The sequence below is a fragment of the Rattus norvegicus genome, chromosome 2 (assembly GCF_036323735.1).
Source record: "Rattus norvegicus strain BN/NHsdMcwi chromosome 2, GRCr8, whole genome shotgun sequence".
Classification (NCBI taxonomy): domain Eukaryota; kingdom Metazoa; phylum Chordata; class Mammalia; order Rodentia; family Muridae; genus Rattus; species Rattus norvegicus.
The window spans coordinates 243,933,831-243,948,025 of record NC_086020.1 but is presented as its reverse complement, the minus strand read 5'-3'; the positions used below and the strand labels follow the sequence as shown (position 1 = coordinate 243,948,025).

At 45.0% G+C, this 14,195-nt stretch overlaps 2 protein-coding genes across 14 annotated transcripts in view; one reads left to right on the top strand and one right to left on the bottom strand.

The window, feature by feature from the left end:
- Usp33 (ubiquitin specific peptidase 33) overlaps nucleotides 1-9,068 on the bottom strand; it is a 49,467-nt gene extending 40,399 nt beyond the window's left edge. For 2 of the 4 annotated variants that reach the window (XM_039102497.2, XM_039102498.2), the window contains exon 1: nucleotides 4,676-4,863. The gene's annotated coding sequence lies outside the window, so the exon portion shown is untranslated. Of the gene's footprint in view, nucleotides 1-4,675; nucleotides 4,864-7,338; nucleotides 7,685-8,961 lie in introns of those variants that run through there. The other 2 variants (XM_063281989.1, NM_001415063.1) reach the window with 2 other exon arrangements.
- Miga1 (mitoguardin 1) overlaps nucleotides 8,967-14,195 on the top strand; it is a 54,989-nt gene continuing 49,760 nt past the window's right edge. For 5 of the 10 annotated variants that reach the window (XM_039103886.2, XM_039103885.2, XM_039103884.2 and 2 more), the window contains exons 1-3: nucleotides 8,967-9,049; nucleotides 10,940-11,261; nucleotides 13,068-13,245. In XM_039103886.2, coding sequence (XP_038959814.1) covers nucleotides 11,163-11,261; nucleotides 13,068-13,245 — 277 coding nt within the window. In that variant the 5' untranslated portion in view covers nucleotides 8,967-9,049; nucleotides 10,940-11,162. The other 5 variants (XM_063282753.1, XM_063282752.1, XM_063282755.1 and 2 more) reach the window with 5 other exon arrangements.

Genomic DNA, 14,195 nt, shown 5'->3' with positions numbered 1-14,195 from the left:
TAATTCCACTAGAGAGGCAGAGGCAAGTGCCCCATTTTGAGAACAGTCTGGTTCACACAGTGAGTACACAGACATTAACAAAAAGGATAGCCATTAAATCTAGAGAGTGCAGCTCAGTGGTCCTGTGTCTTCCCAGTATCACCACAAATAAGCAAGTTATTCAGACAGGTACAAACAGAAAAGCAAATGCAACCACCATATCCAATGACAGCCACTACAAAGAAAATGGTTGAGCCTTTCTGTTCATTTGCTGAAGATAACATCAGCGATCATAAAGGAATAAACACTGCCAAGAGTGTTGGCACAGATCTGTAATCCCTGCCCTGGAGGTGAATGTCAAAGACTGTCAATGTAAGGCCACTCTGGGCCATGCAGGGAGACCTCGTCTCAAAATGAATGAAAGAACAAATAAAACTTTTAAGTCATCTGAATAATGTTTCCACCAAACATATTAAAAGTTCCTTCTTTGGGATTTCATCATCAACTGAAACCATTCAGTCTTGTTTATGTCACATGAATACCACAGCTTCACCACCTCACTATTTCAGGGTTGTTATAAGCCCTGAAAGCAGACTGACTGTTAATGAAGTCCAAACACCAACCATCACCTCCCCACCCTGACCCACATTGCCTGCTATTCCTTTACTCTCCTGAAATAACTTGGAAGCCGGGGGGAGGCTGTCCAACCTCTCATTGCCCTCAGACCCTCTCCTTACCTTCTACTGCCAAGCTATGTCTTTTTACCACATCTCAGTCACACCAGGGTTACTGAGCGAGAACTCGGGCTAACAATCCTGCTCCGGAGTCACAGTACCCTTTGAACCTCCCCGGGATCTTACTGGTAGCTGTAGTACAGCTTCCGGGACTTTAGCACCGTGCCTCTCTCCTAGGCTCCCTAGCACGTCAGGAACTTGCCTGTTCCTAACAAGGGAACATTTCTGAAGCAGTCACAGTCAGCAAGGACAGGGTAAGTAGGAAACACCATGTCCCAGCTGTACTCAGGGACATTTCTCTACAGTCTCTATAGCATAGCCCTTGGTTGATCATCCCTTACAGACTACTCTCACTTCCTTAGCTTCTGGAATAGCATCCACACCCACATGGTTACCACAAGGTCTGAGTTCAAGAGACACTACAGAGAAGCCTCAGAAACGATGCTGGTGCCTGTATGTACACATTGACATCACCAGAGCCCTTCTAATATGTACGTACAATCAATCCATGTTCACTTAAAGAGGTTTAAGCTGTCAAAATTCAGTTTAACCTAAAGCTACCCAAGTTAATCTTTCAGTCTCTGTCACCTCCCTAGGAAATCGCTCAGTACAGGAGGGCAGGGAGAGCAATATGAAATGTCTCCCTCAACTAAACTCCAAAAGACCTTTCCTATTATTTATTTATTAGGAATCAAGGTTGGAGTTTTTAGGAAAGGGTTTTAATGCACTCTAAGTACAAGCAATAAAAAAGGAAGAAGCAAGTCAGGGAGTGGTGGCACATATCTTTACCTCAGAGGCAGAGGCAAGCAGATCCCTGGTCTTCATTGTGAATTCTGGACAGTTAGGGCTACACAGTAAGAAGCTTATCTTAAAAAAAAAAAAAAAAAAAAAGTATATATCCTAGAATGAGTATAGGCTTCTCAAGACAATTAGGCCTGAGGGATTTTATAACACCCATAAGGTTCTTACCATACGTACTTCTGTTAAAAAACAAACAAACAAAAGACTCCATTTGCCAGAACTGGTGGTCCAAGCCAATAATCCCAGCTATTCAGAAGTGAAGAGAGGAGGATCTAGCCTAGGCTACAGAGCAAGTTTCTGCCTTGCCTTTATGAGACTCCATCAAAATAACCAAAAAGAAAAAAGTCCAAGGCTATAAAGTAAGATCACCTAGGCCTCTGCCCCTGGAGGTAAAGGTACCTTAGTGAGACCAGTTTCAGAATCAAAAGCAAATAAGCAGCTAGGGGATGACGGGGGCTGGCCTGGCATGTACAGGCCCTGGGTTTAATCCACAGCAAAGACCCTACTCAATGCAAGCTTTTAGGGAATGTGACAAATCCTTTTCCTGTCCTACTCAGTAGTTCTAGGAACAGAGTCCAGAGCCTTGTGCTTACTAATCGCTCTCCCACAGAGCTACAGCCACAGGTTCTCTCTTGTTATTAGGAGAACCCTGCCTCCAACAGACGCAGATTACTGACCCACCTAATCCTCTGAAGTAACACAAATGCAGTATTTCTTTTAATACATGCACTGTTACTTAAATATGTGTTCTCATTACATATACAGACACCACATGGCACAAAACTCATGTGCTCTATGCGTGATTTATTTTCATTATTTTATGTATATGTGTGTTTGCTGATGTCCATGGAAATCAGAAGAAGGTATTCAAGTTACCTATTTGTGCTTGAATTTAATTCAGGACTTCAGCCTTCTTAACCACTGCACCATCTCTCCAACCCCATGAATCTTTTTTAAATAATTCACATTTCCTCTCTTAAACATCATTCAGCATTTTTACGTCATTTTCTTGCAGCACATAGTCTTGCACCAGCAGGTTGGTAAGCACTATAGTCCCAGCACAGGAGATGGTGCAAGATCAGAAGGATTCAAGGTCATCCTGAGCTACAAGAAATTTCAAGGCTAGCCTGCCTCAAAAAAAAAAAAAAAAAAACAAAACAAAACAAAACAAAAAAACAAAAAACAAAAAACTACTCAAGTTTTTAAAACAAGGCAGTTATGTAGTAAGTCACAATTTTATAATCTTTATTTCACTTATTTATTTGTTTGCTTGTTTATTTATTCATTTATTGAGACAGAGTTTCTTTCTCTGTGTAGCTCTGGTAATCCTGGACCTCCCTCTGTGAAAACAGGCTGCCCTCAAACTCAGAGATCCATCTGCCTCTTTGTCCCCAGGGGTGGGATTAGATTGTGTCACCGTGGCCAGCTCAATTTTTTTTTTGTTGGTTTTGTTGTTGTTATTAATATTGTTGTTTTGTTTTTGTTTTTCAACACACGGTTTCTCTGTATACCTTCGGCTGTCCTGAACTCTCTCTGTAGACAGGCTGGCCTGGAGCTTAAAGAAATCCGACTGCCTCCGCCTCCCAAGTGCTGAGATTGAAGGGGTGTGCAACACCGCCACCTGGCTCAATCCTAATCTACCTGAATTCTAATTTTTAGCACAGGCTGGTTTGGCAATATTATTTCAGAATTTCAGAATAAGGCTGATCCTTACACAACGCTGAAACTGTTTCTGACTTGGGGAAAGGCTATTTGGCATTCTTCAGAGGATAGGAAGAGAATCAAATAAAATTTTGTAAGTGAAAGGTTCATGAAAACAGCAAATCACCTATTACTGCAACTATGCTAAAAGATTTGCTTATTCATATGTTACATGAACTAAAAAAGAACGTTAACCAGCAATACAGTAGATTTAAAAAATGCAATCATAAATACAGTATCCCTTGTTCTGTGTTTTTGTAGTTTTCCCCATCTTGCCAAAGTGAAATAACAAAACTTATCAGCATAGTATAAATTACTAAAAATAGTTAACACCACCTCTCAATAAAATTTTCATTTTCCCTACTTATATTAATAGTATGTATGAATTCACCGCCAGCATCCGTAAGATCTTAACATCAAACATCTTGCTGCAATCATCAGATTTGTTCTGACCTTTCCATAAGATACAACTATGCCCTCAAACACCGAAGGCACTAGGAGAAATGGTCTCCTTCTCCTTCTCCGCCCCCATCCCCACCCCCACCCCCGGTTTTGTTTGTTTGTTTGTTTGCTTGCTTGCTTGCTTTGAAATGAGGGCTCCTGTAGCCTAGGCTGGTCTTGTACCCCTTCTCTCCCTTCCTCCACCTTCAAATGCTATCTAATGTCAAAGGCACCTCTAGGCTTGAGCTGTTTACCCTGACTCTCATTATCGTTGGTAACAGGCTTTTCGTAAAGTAAAAATTATCAGATCAAACAAAAGTATCTGGCATGACATGGTGGCAATACATTTGGAATCCCAGAAACTTGGGAGGTGGAGGCAGGAGGACCAGGACTTGGAAGCCAGACATAGGACTGTATTGGGGGTGAGGTGGGGGGGTAGAACATTCTAGAATCCTACATTAAGCACTAAGTCTAGAGACCTTTGGTAAAATGTGTCCTCAGTTTAGACTCTGCTCCAGCCAGGATGTCAGCCTCTGGCTCCATTTTGCAGGCCTAATAACTGATTCCCAGAGAATGTAAACCCTAACAGTCTTCAGGTTGAGTGCAAAGCCCCTAAGGCAATCAATCCCGTTGCCTAACAGGTCAACATTACTAATTTTCCAACGAAGAGCATTTTGTATTTGAGAAATACTTGAGCGCTTGAGGAAAGCACAGACACCGTGGAAATGTGACCCGAACAAAAGCTGAGACCGACAGACGCTAGGTCTGGACTCGACCCAAACGCAGCGTCGGCCGAAGACACGCCACTGGGACGATGACACCTCAGTTTTCCCGTTCGTAGCAAAGAATAACGGGGCGGCGCGCACGGGTCGCGCCCTCCCTCCACCGCGAGGCACAGATCCCTGTCCACCCAGCTGCCCCGGCCGCGCGCCGGGACTGGCCTCAGCCGGGCCGCGCCCGCCCTCCCGCCCGCCGCGCTCCCCTCAGCTTGCCGCCGCCCGCCCTCCTGTCGCGCTCACCTCAGCCCGCCGCCCGCCGCCCGCCGCCCGCCGCGCTCCTCCTCGCAGCCTGAGCGCTCGGATTCACAGGGCCGCAAAACGGTTCCGCAGCGCGGCCCGCAGAATCCCGGCCGCTGCCCGACGCTTCCCTTAGCAGCCGCCGCTCCTTCCGGTGTCTCCGCGGCCGCTGCGGGCGTCTGGGGGCGGGACCTTAGGGAAACACGCCCCGGGGCGGGGCCTCGAGCCTGGCCTTGGTTCACTCCTAAGCCTGTGCTTGACCGGGAACCGCAGCTGATGTGTACACTACTTCGGCTGCATTTCTCGGTTGTATTCGTATTCTCCCACCCTCTGCAGTCACAAGACAACTTCCCAAGGTCTTGTCGCGGTGCATTGCAAACTCCGCAGTAGGGAAAGCTTCAGAAAGGTCTGACGTTTGCAATCTGAGGTGGCTAGCTCCCATAAATTCTGCACTTGAAAGGCTGGGGCAGGATTGCTTTTTGACTTGGAAGCCAGCCCAGGCTACAGTGTGAGGCTAATCCTAACACTTGCTTTTCTCACAATTTCTTTAAGACCTACATTTTCTGGAAGCAATTGCGTTTCGTTTTTCACATATACAAGAAGAAATCAATGTCTACCATTTTCTACTAGGTTAAATCAAGATCAAATGAGATAGTTATTGAAACCTTGAAGTCTTGGTGCTTAAAGTACTAGGAAAAAAACCTTCTAATTGTATGACTGTTACATTCACTGCTTCTTTTTTACCCAATTGTTTCTTTTATGTCCATTGGTGTTTTGTCTGCATGTATATCTGGGTGAGGATGTCCGACCCACTGGATCTGGAGTTACAAACAGTTGTGAACTGCCTTCTGGGTGCTGAGAATTGAACCAGGGTCCTCTAGAAGAGCAGCCAGTGGTCCTAACCAGGAGCCATATCTCTCTTGCCCCTCGCTGTTTGATTTTTTTTTTTTTTTGGTTCTTTTTTTTCGGAGCTGGGGACCGAACCCAGGGCCTTGTGCTTCCTAGGGATTTTTATAATATGTGAAGCTAAGAAGTTTGTCTGCTAGGGGTGTACCCCTGTAAAGCCAGCGCCCAGAAAATTGTGGCAGGATTGTGAGTTCAAGGCTATCCTGGATTACAGAGTAAGACATACCTATCTGATTACCCCCAAAGTTGGGTGGGAGCACATATCTAAATATTGTGCAAGATGCCAGTCTCTGTCAGAAGCAGGTGACTAATATGAGGGCTTCTAATTATTCTGCTGGTGGAAGCAGAGGACATCAACTATGGTACCGTGCTGTGTGGGGCTTGACACGGGAATGGAAGCTTCCGGTTTGGGAGGCCCCATGGTTATCACTACTCTACTTTCTGCCTATTCAAATATTGTTCGTTTGCTTTCACCAATATCCAAATCAATAATATTTGGATATTATTTTCAATTTTTATTGAATGGTTTTTCCCAGGAAATCCATTTTTACTTACCCAGATAAAAAGACAACAGACTAAATAAATATTTTTAATTGGGGTCGCTCAAGCATAGACCATTTAAGAGCAGCTATATCAACAATGAGTCTCTCTTATGTCTCCAGCATTGGTAACTATGTCTATATATACAGAGACAGGAGGAGTTGCATGAGCCTGATGTTCTCTCCTCCTTCCATGGAAAAGGTGTGGGATAAGTGTGTTCTACTCCCCAGGACCCGCCTGCCCCCGAGCAGCCGAGCTCTGTGCTGGAACAGACACGCAACCCACGAACCCACAGCATATGTACACTCTGTGTGTGTGTGTCTGTGTGTGTGTCTGTGTGTGTGTAAGCACATTACTCTTGTAGGAAGCCCAAGTTTAATTCCCATGTTGAGCAGCCTACAAACCCCTTTAACTCCAGACTAGGGGAGCTGATCACCCTTGGGCAAGCCTCCAAGGGTACTTGCACTTTTACATGCATATAACCCACTACACACACACACACACACACAACACACACACACACCACTCATGCGCACACATGTGCGTCTGTGCACACAATTTTAATAATGTTTTAATAATAATTTTTAAATAAGCTAGGGAAGGGCTGGAGAAATGCCTCAACAATTAAGAGCACTGATGCTATTGAAGAGAACCTCAGTCTGTTTCCCAGAATCCACCGAGGACCTGAATCAGTTTCCTAGCAGCCAAACGGCAGCTCACAAACACCTGAATTGCAGTTCTAAGAGATCTGGTGCCCTTGTCTGGCCTCCTGGTACCTGCAAACATGCGGTGCACAGAAATTCAAGCAGGCGCATGCACATGCGCACACAAATACATATACATTGTTGTTGTTTGAGTAAGATATACCCCGTAAGTCTTCGGCATTTGAATACCTGATGCCCTGTTGGTGGCTGTTTGGGGAGACTGAGAAGGTGAAGGCCTCTGGAACGGGTTGAGGTCCCAAAAGCCACCCGCCCTCAGCATTGGGCCGCCGCTGTGTGCTTTCAGGATGTGAGCTTGAGCTACGGTTCCGATGCCTCCACACCTGTCCTGCCATCACGCACTAGAACCACAAGGCCCAAACAAACCCTTTCTTCTCTAAATCCTCGGTCTTTCATCAAGACAATAGAAGATATAGCTAATACACATATAAATTTTAAAAAATGAAACAGAAACTTAACAAATGAGCAGGGGATGTAACCCAGTTGTAAAGAACTTACCTGGTATGCCGAGAGTCTACCTCTAGTCCTAGGGGCAGGGTAGGACATGAAATCACGGTTTCTTCTCTGGGCATTGGCTGTAATTTAAGGATGATGCCTTATCTGTTTCTGTTCGAACTCCCAAATAATTGACACAATGGCCTATTAAGTTCATTAAGTTCGTAAGCCTAGGCTGGCCAGAATCTGAGCTAGTCTACCGAAGGTATGTACCTCCCAGCCACAGGTCCTTCAGTTTGAGGCCTTCCCGGGCTTGATCTGCTCCATTTGTGTCCTCGTGTCTGCTCTCTTACTCAGACCTCCTGGCAAATCCTCCTGGTCTCTCCACGTGGTCTCTCCACTTTCTTTCCTAGAAAGAAAGATAAGAAAATATTTGAAACACATACAAATATATAGAAATATATAAAACTTATAAGAGGCATGAGGACACCAGGGCAAAATCTCATCTTCAGAAATTCTTGCCTTGAGATTATTTTAGTGTTCTAAGCATAGCCCACCAAGCTCGAAGTCACCTCACCACCTCATTCGGTAACCAAGGTCGGCCTTTGCTGGGGAGGCGATTCCAGGACACTGTGAGCACAGACAAGCAACTGATGCAGCTGTTCAGACAGGTGTGACTGCTACTTTGATGAGAGACAATGTAGTTTATCTGTTTGTACGTGCGCCATGTGCGTGCAAGTACCCAATCGAAGCCAGAAGGAACATTATCCTCATGAAAACAGAGTTAAGGCTGTTGTGAGCTGCCTGTTGTGGAAGTGGGAATCAAACCTGAGTCCTATACAAGAGAGACAAATGCTCTTAACCACTGAGCCAGACCTCTGATGTTTGACACTTTCTTTCTTCCTTCCTTTTGTTTTTGTTTGGTGCTTTTTGAGATAGGGTTTTATGTGTAGCCTTGGCTGTCCTGAAACTCACTTTGCAGATCAGGCTTGGCCTCGAACTCACAGAGATCCACCTGCCTCTGCCTCCCCAAGTGCTGAAGGTGTGCACCCCCACCACACAGCTCTAATGTTTGCTTTTTAACCCTCAATCTAGAATACTTAATTCTTAACTTCGTTGCTAGTCTCAGGTTGCCTAATTTAGTGGGGGATTAAAAAATAAAAAAATGAAATAATAATGAATGCACTACTTATGTAGATCCATTCGTCCTGCCTGTTAACCTCACTTAACTGAGGACCGAGGGTCTGTGATAGAAGTCGCTTGGTTGCTTGGTGAGAAAATTAATTGAAGAGTTTCAAACATGCCCAGCACAAACTCTACTATGGTCCTACATTCCAACCCAGAAATTCTTAACTTGGAATCTGCGATGGGTTTCTGGGGCTCGAAAAGTTGTACACGTGTGTCTGTGCACCCATGTGCTGTGTGTGTTTGTTATACTTACTTTAATAATGTATAGCTCTAGTCAATTTTATAGAGAAAAATTCCATAGTTTTAGTCAGATTCGTTGAACGGTCCTATACTCCTAAAAGGTTAGCAAACTCCATTGACAAGGTGTACAGAAAGGGCTACAATTCTAGACTGAGCAGCCAGCTAAGTCAGAGCCCACTGCCCTGAGCAAATATGGCGGGAGCGGCCTCGCACGTAGCCCCTCACGCAGTCCGCCCGCGGCCCCTCCACTTTTCCTACCTTTGCGTCGTGACCCCGGAAGGACTCCGCCTCCCACAGCCAGAGGCTGCTCGGTGCGGGCTGCGGCTTGGAAGAGGAGGAGGAGCAGGTGCGGGCAGGCGCGCGGCAGAGCGGGCGGCGGGCGGCGGGCGGGGGCGGCGGAAGAGGTTCAGGTGCGGGCGGGCGGTGTGCGGGTTGACCCGCATGGGACAAGCGGGCGGGAGCTGGCCGGGGAAAACACTGATCGGAGCGCGGGGCCCGCGGCGCGGAGAGGACCGGGGTGAGGAGAGATGGGATGGGGACAGCGCGGGCGGCGGGGACCTTTAGCTGCTGCCTGGGTGCAAGGTGACGCCCGTCGCGCGGCGTCTACGGAGAAGCCAGGGCCGGCTGACCAAAATCTCCGAGCACCTGCTCTATTGGGAGACGCCCAGACATCTAGGTTTTATATGATTGTTTTTATTCAGACAGCGTCTCCCGCTGCAACCCAAATGACTGGTCTGGAACTCACTACAGAGACCACGCAGGGACTCCCAATTGGTGGTAATCCTCCTGCCTCAGCCTCCCAAGTGATGGGATTATAGGCGTGACCACTGGCCATCTTGTTTTTACACAGAGCTCACAGACGATTATTGTTACCAGGTTATGGCCAGTAACCACTTTTATTGCACTGAAATATCGCCTCAAATAACAAGAGGAGTTGTTGTTGCACACTGGGGAGGTGGAGGCAGGAGGATCAGAGATTCAAGGTCGTTCTCGGTTACCTAATGAATTCTAGGCCTGCCTGTCCTGCATGGAACCTCTCGAGTGCCTGTGTGTGTGTGTACATCCTCAGACTTAAGTTGTGTAGATTCATGCTTCGTGTCAGATTGGCTCAGTAGCTCAGATTTACTTCTTGCTCTTAAGAGTCAGAGTCGTAGAATAGAATTTCAGGATGTTAAAAATGAAAACGCCGTTGATGACACTTTTAACAGATGAGTGCTTGGAATGAAAAGAATGAAGTTTTCCGTGGTGTTTTATGATTGGTTTTACAAATTTGAATAGCCATAAAACTGCTTTATTGTTTCTTTTCCTTACACTTCTGTAAGGAACTGGAATGCCTTCTTTGGAAGTTTGTCAGCTAGTGATGATCATGTTTAGATTCAGCTTCCTTAGTGACTTTCAGTAAAAACGAAATGAGGTATCTAGAATTTGAAAATAAAGATTTGTCAAGATTCCTTGAGCAAAGACCTGTGCCAAGTTCAAGTAAGCATTTTTTGTCATCGGTGTTTTTTATTTTATTCCCTTAAATATATGGGTGTTTTGCTTGCATGTATGACCATGCACCAGGTACATCAGTCCATGGTCCAGAAGGGGGCATGGAATTCCCTGGAACTGGAGTTGAAATGGTTTCGAACCACCATGTTGGTGCTGAGAGCAGCTGGGTGCACTAACGACAGAGAACTTGTAATTCTATAGATGCCTGGACTCTAAACCAGTAGTTCCAAACGTGTGGGTGGTGACCCCTCGTAGGGTTGACTGACCCTTTCACAGGGGTCCCCTAAGACCATTGGAACACACAGATACTTACTTACATGATGATTTGTAACAGCAACATTAGAGTTATGAAGTAGCAAAGAAAATAATTTTGGTTGGGCTCACCACAACATGAGGGACTGTATTGAAGGGTCACAGTGTTAGGAAGGTCACTTTAGAGCATTAGTTTTCCTCATGCCTCCTCCCTGCTATAAGTCTTTTTAGGTTAGCATACAAAGCAACAGTTTTCCTCATTGAATCCTCATACACATGTGTTTTTATAGTGTGTTTTTGTTCATTCTGCTCACTGGCAGAACCTGTGGTTTTCTAATTTATGACTAGGAAAATGTATGACTTGAATCTGAAGATAGCCAGTTAGTTATTATATCTGTGTATCGGGTGCTTTCGTGGACACCAGAGGGATCAGTTCTCTTGCAAAAATCAGTTCTCTAATTTTATCAGAGTTTAACTTTTTTTTTTCTTTCAGACAGGGTCTCAGTACGTATCTCTGTCTGGCCCGGAACTTGCCATGTAGGCCACACTGACCGCAAACTCACAGAGATCTGCCTCCCAAGAACTGGAAGCAAAGGCATACAGCGCCCGCCATACCAGCAAGAATTTCACTTCGCATGTCTCATGGATAAGGCAGCTAGAAATCCCTGTGGCTGATCAATTTCTGTTTCACTGAATTAAGATTAGACAGAGACGACATGTCCGGAGAGACAGTCAGCAGATCACAGTTCTCCTTGAAGACATGTGCAATTAGAGTGTTTGCCCTCCCTGTGTCTTGGTACTATTCTCTCTCCCAGGTAAACATGGAGTGGAATTTGAATAATACCTTCATGTCGTTCAGTCGAGGCTGTTGTGTTTTGTGGTTCTAGGGATTTAAACCCAGAGTTTGCCTAGCAGGCTTACTGCTACGGAGCTACGGTCTAAGCCCCTGAGGTTTTCACACAGCACAGGGGACTGTACTACTTCAGATAGCTCCCTTTCTTCAGTAGGTGTGGTGACATACACGTTCAGTCCTGTTCCTTACATCTTTATATCTGCTCTACTCAACTGTGCATAATAATCTTCAAGGTTTATTGTAGCACGCACTGGAATTTGCTTCTCTTTTTTTATTTTTTTTAAAGATTTATTCTATATAAATACACTGCAGCTGTCCTCAAGACACACCAGAAGAGGACATCAGATCCTATTACAGATGGTTGTGAGCCACCGTGTAGTTGCTGGGATTTGAACTCAGGACCTCTGAAAGAACAGTCAGTGTTCTTAACCGCTGAGCCATCTCTCCAGCCCTGGAATTTGCTTTTCTATATGGAATTAACATCCCATTGTACGGGATGCTATATATTTCCATCCACCTGGGAGGTGCTTAGGTTGTTTCTGTGTTTTAGCCGTCTTGAGCAATCTTCTCTAAGCATGGAGGTCTACATAATGTTTTCAGGTTTGTGCCTTTAGACATCATGGAGCCACATCCAGGTAATTGCAGCACTCCAGAGGCAAAGGCTGGAAGACCATGAATTTAAGGACAGCCTGGGCTATAAAGGGAACTCCTGTTCTAAAAGAAAAAAGGGGGAGGGGAATGGGACTGGGGAGATGTTCTAGTTCACACTAGACCAGGTTTGACCTCCAGAATCCACACTAAAAAAAAGAAAATCCAAGACAGCAGGCACAGTGGCGACCAGTTGGGGGGCAAAGATAGGAAGCGCCTTGGTGTGTGCCCATAAACCCTGGCTTGTGACCAGCTAGTCCCGCCAGATTAGTGAGCTCTGGGTTCAGGTGGACAGTGCTGGGGACGACAGCTGGTGTTGACCCCTGTCCCTGAGTGCCAGAAACGCCAAGGGGAAGAGGAAATGCCCTGCTTTCGGGTCTCTCTAGAGTGATTCTTCAGAAGTAGGATGTTTGAATCATGTTAGCTCTTTTCATGTTTTCGGGGTTGCTGTGATGGTTCCCATAGCCAGGGCTTAGCTTTATCCCACTGTGGAGGCCGCCCTACATGCTCTCCAGGTCTTCCCTCGTTCCCTGGGTTGCTGTGTGCTCTGTTATTAGTATCTTTTATTCTAGTTTTAAAATATCTTTATTTTGCCTGTGCATATATCTGGGCACCATGTGCCTGCCTTGGTCTGTGGAGACCAGAAGAGGGTATTGACTCCCAACTTCTCTGATTATCCAGATAGTAGATCTCAAAACAGTTTTTGATTAATGGATGAATAAAATAACTTATTCCTGTAGTGTTGAGAAATAAGTTAACATGCAGTTGATTAAAATTCCAGGCGTATATGTTAAAAATGAGTTCAGCTTTAAAGTCCGGCTTAATTATTTCTGTAGTTAAAAGACACTGTTGCAGGGATTGATCTTCACTCGGTCAAGAAACATTCACAAGGTCAAATTATTTTACATATCTATTAACTTTCAAAATAATAGTTTATCTCAAACTCAAGATAATTTGAGAGAAGTGAGGGCTAATCCAGGCCACCTGGCTGGTGCTGGCCAAGCAGTCTCTTGGTCAGCTCACAGAGGAGGAAGATCGAGTCCTGCCTCTACTCTGGCCTTTTGTGAACTGATGCGAGGGTTGTTTGTTTGTTTGTTTGTTTTAAACTTCTCTTTTCCAGATCAAGTTTCCCCCAGCAGCTAAGAAGTTGTTTATGGTAACCGCAGTAAGTGCTGTGTCTGTGATTTTTCTGGCTCACCACTTCAAAAGACGACGGGGAAAACAGAAAGGAAAGGTGCTGCCCTGGGAGCCAGAGCACCTGCTCCTTGAGCACACTAGGAGAGCAGCGTCAGACAAAGGTACTCAAGCTCCAGGTTAAACCTGCTGTCAGTATTCAAGATGCTGCATATCATAGCTGGGGCAGCCAGCAGCCTTCAAGAACAGAAAATAGAGAAGGGACAAGACAAACACAGGAAAGCCACTTCAAGTCCTGGGGCACAGAAGTAATTACTGACAAGTCTTCGTCACACGTCTGTCCAAGTTCATCTACATTTAAGTATACCGTCTTAAAATTGATGTGTCAAGGGCTGGAGAGGTGGCTCAGTGGTTAGGAGCACTGACTGGTCTTCCAGAGGTCCTGAGTTCAAATCCCAGCAACCACATGGTGGCTCACAACCATCTGTAATGAGATCTGATACCCTCTTCTGGTGTGTCTGAAGACAGCTACAGTGTACTTACATATAAATAAGTAAATAAATAAATAAATATTTAAAAAAAAAAATTGATGTGTCAAATTGTGGAAGCTGGACAGATGGCCCAGCCACTGTTGAGACCTGCTCTTGCAGAGGAACCAAGTTCCATTCTCAGCATCGTTTCTGGCAACACCAAGAGATCAGACACTCCTGACCTCTGAGCACCTCACTCACAAGCACATACCCACACAAAGATACACATGATTTAAAAAAAAAAAAAAACCAAAAACACAAAACCATGGCAATACATTCATAACCTACTTTTGAAGTACTTGATAATGTATAATAATAGCATTCTAAATCAATAGTGCGTGTTCTGTGCTATCATTTTTAAAACATAGTAATTATTAAACTTGTACAAGTATGCTAAAATTAATTAATTTCTATGTGTTGCCTTTACGGTGTTTGTGATTTTCCCATATATGGATTTTTTTCTGTAAGCAGCCTTATATAGCTAAGCTGGCCTCAGATTTCCTGTGCACTGAGCCTGGCTTTGAACTTTTGATCCTCATCCTACACTCCTGATTACAGGTGTGCAATACCATGCACAGCCTGTT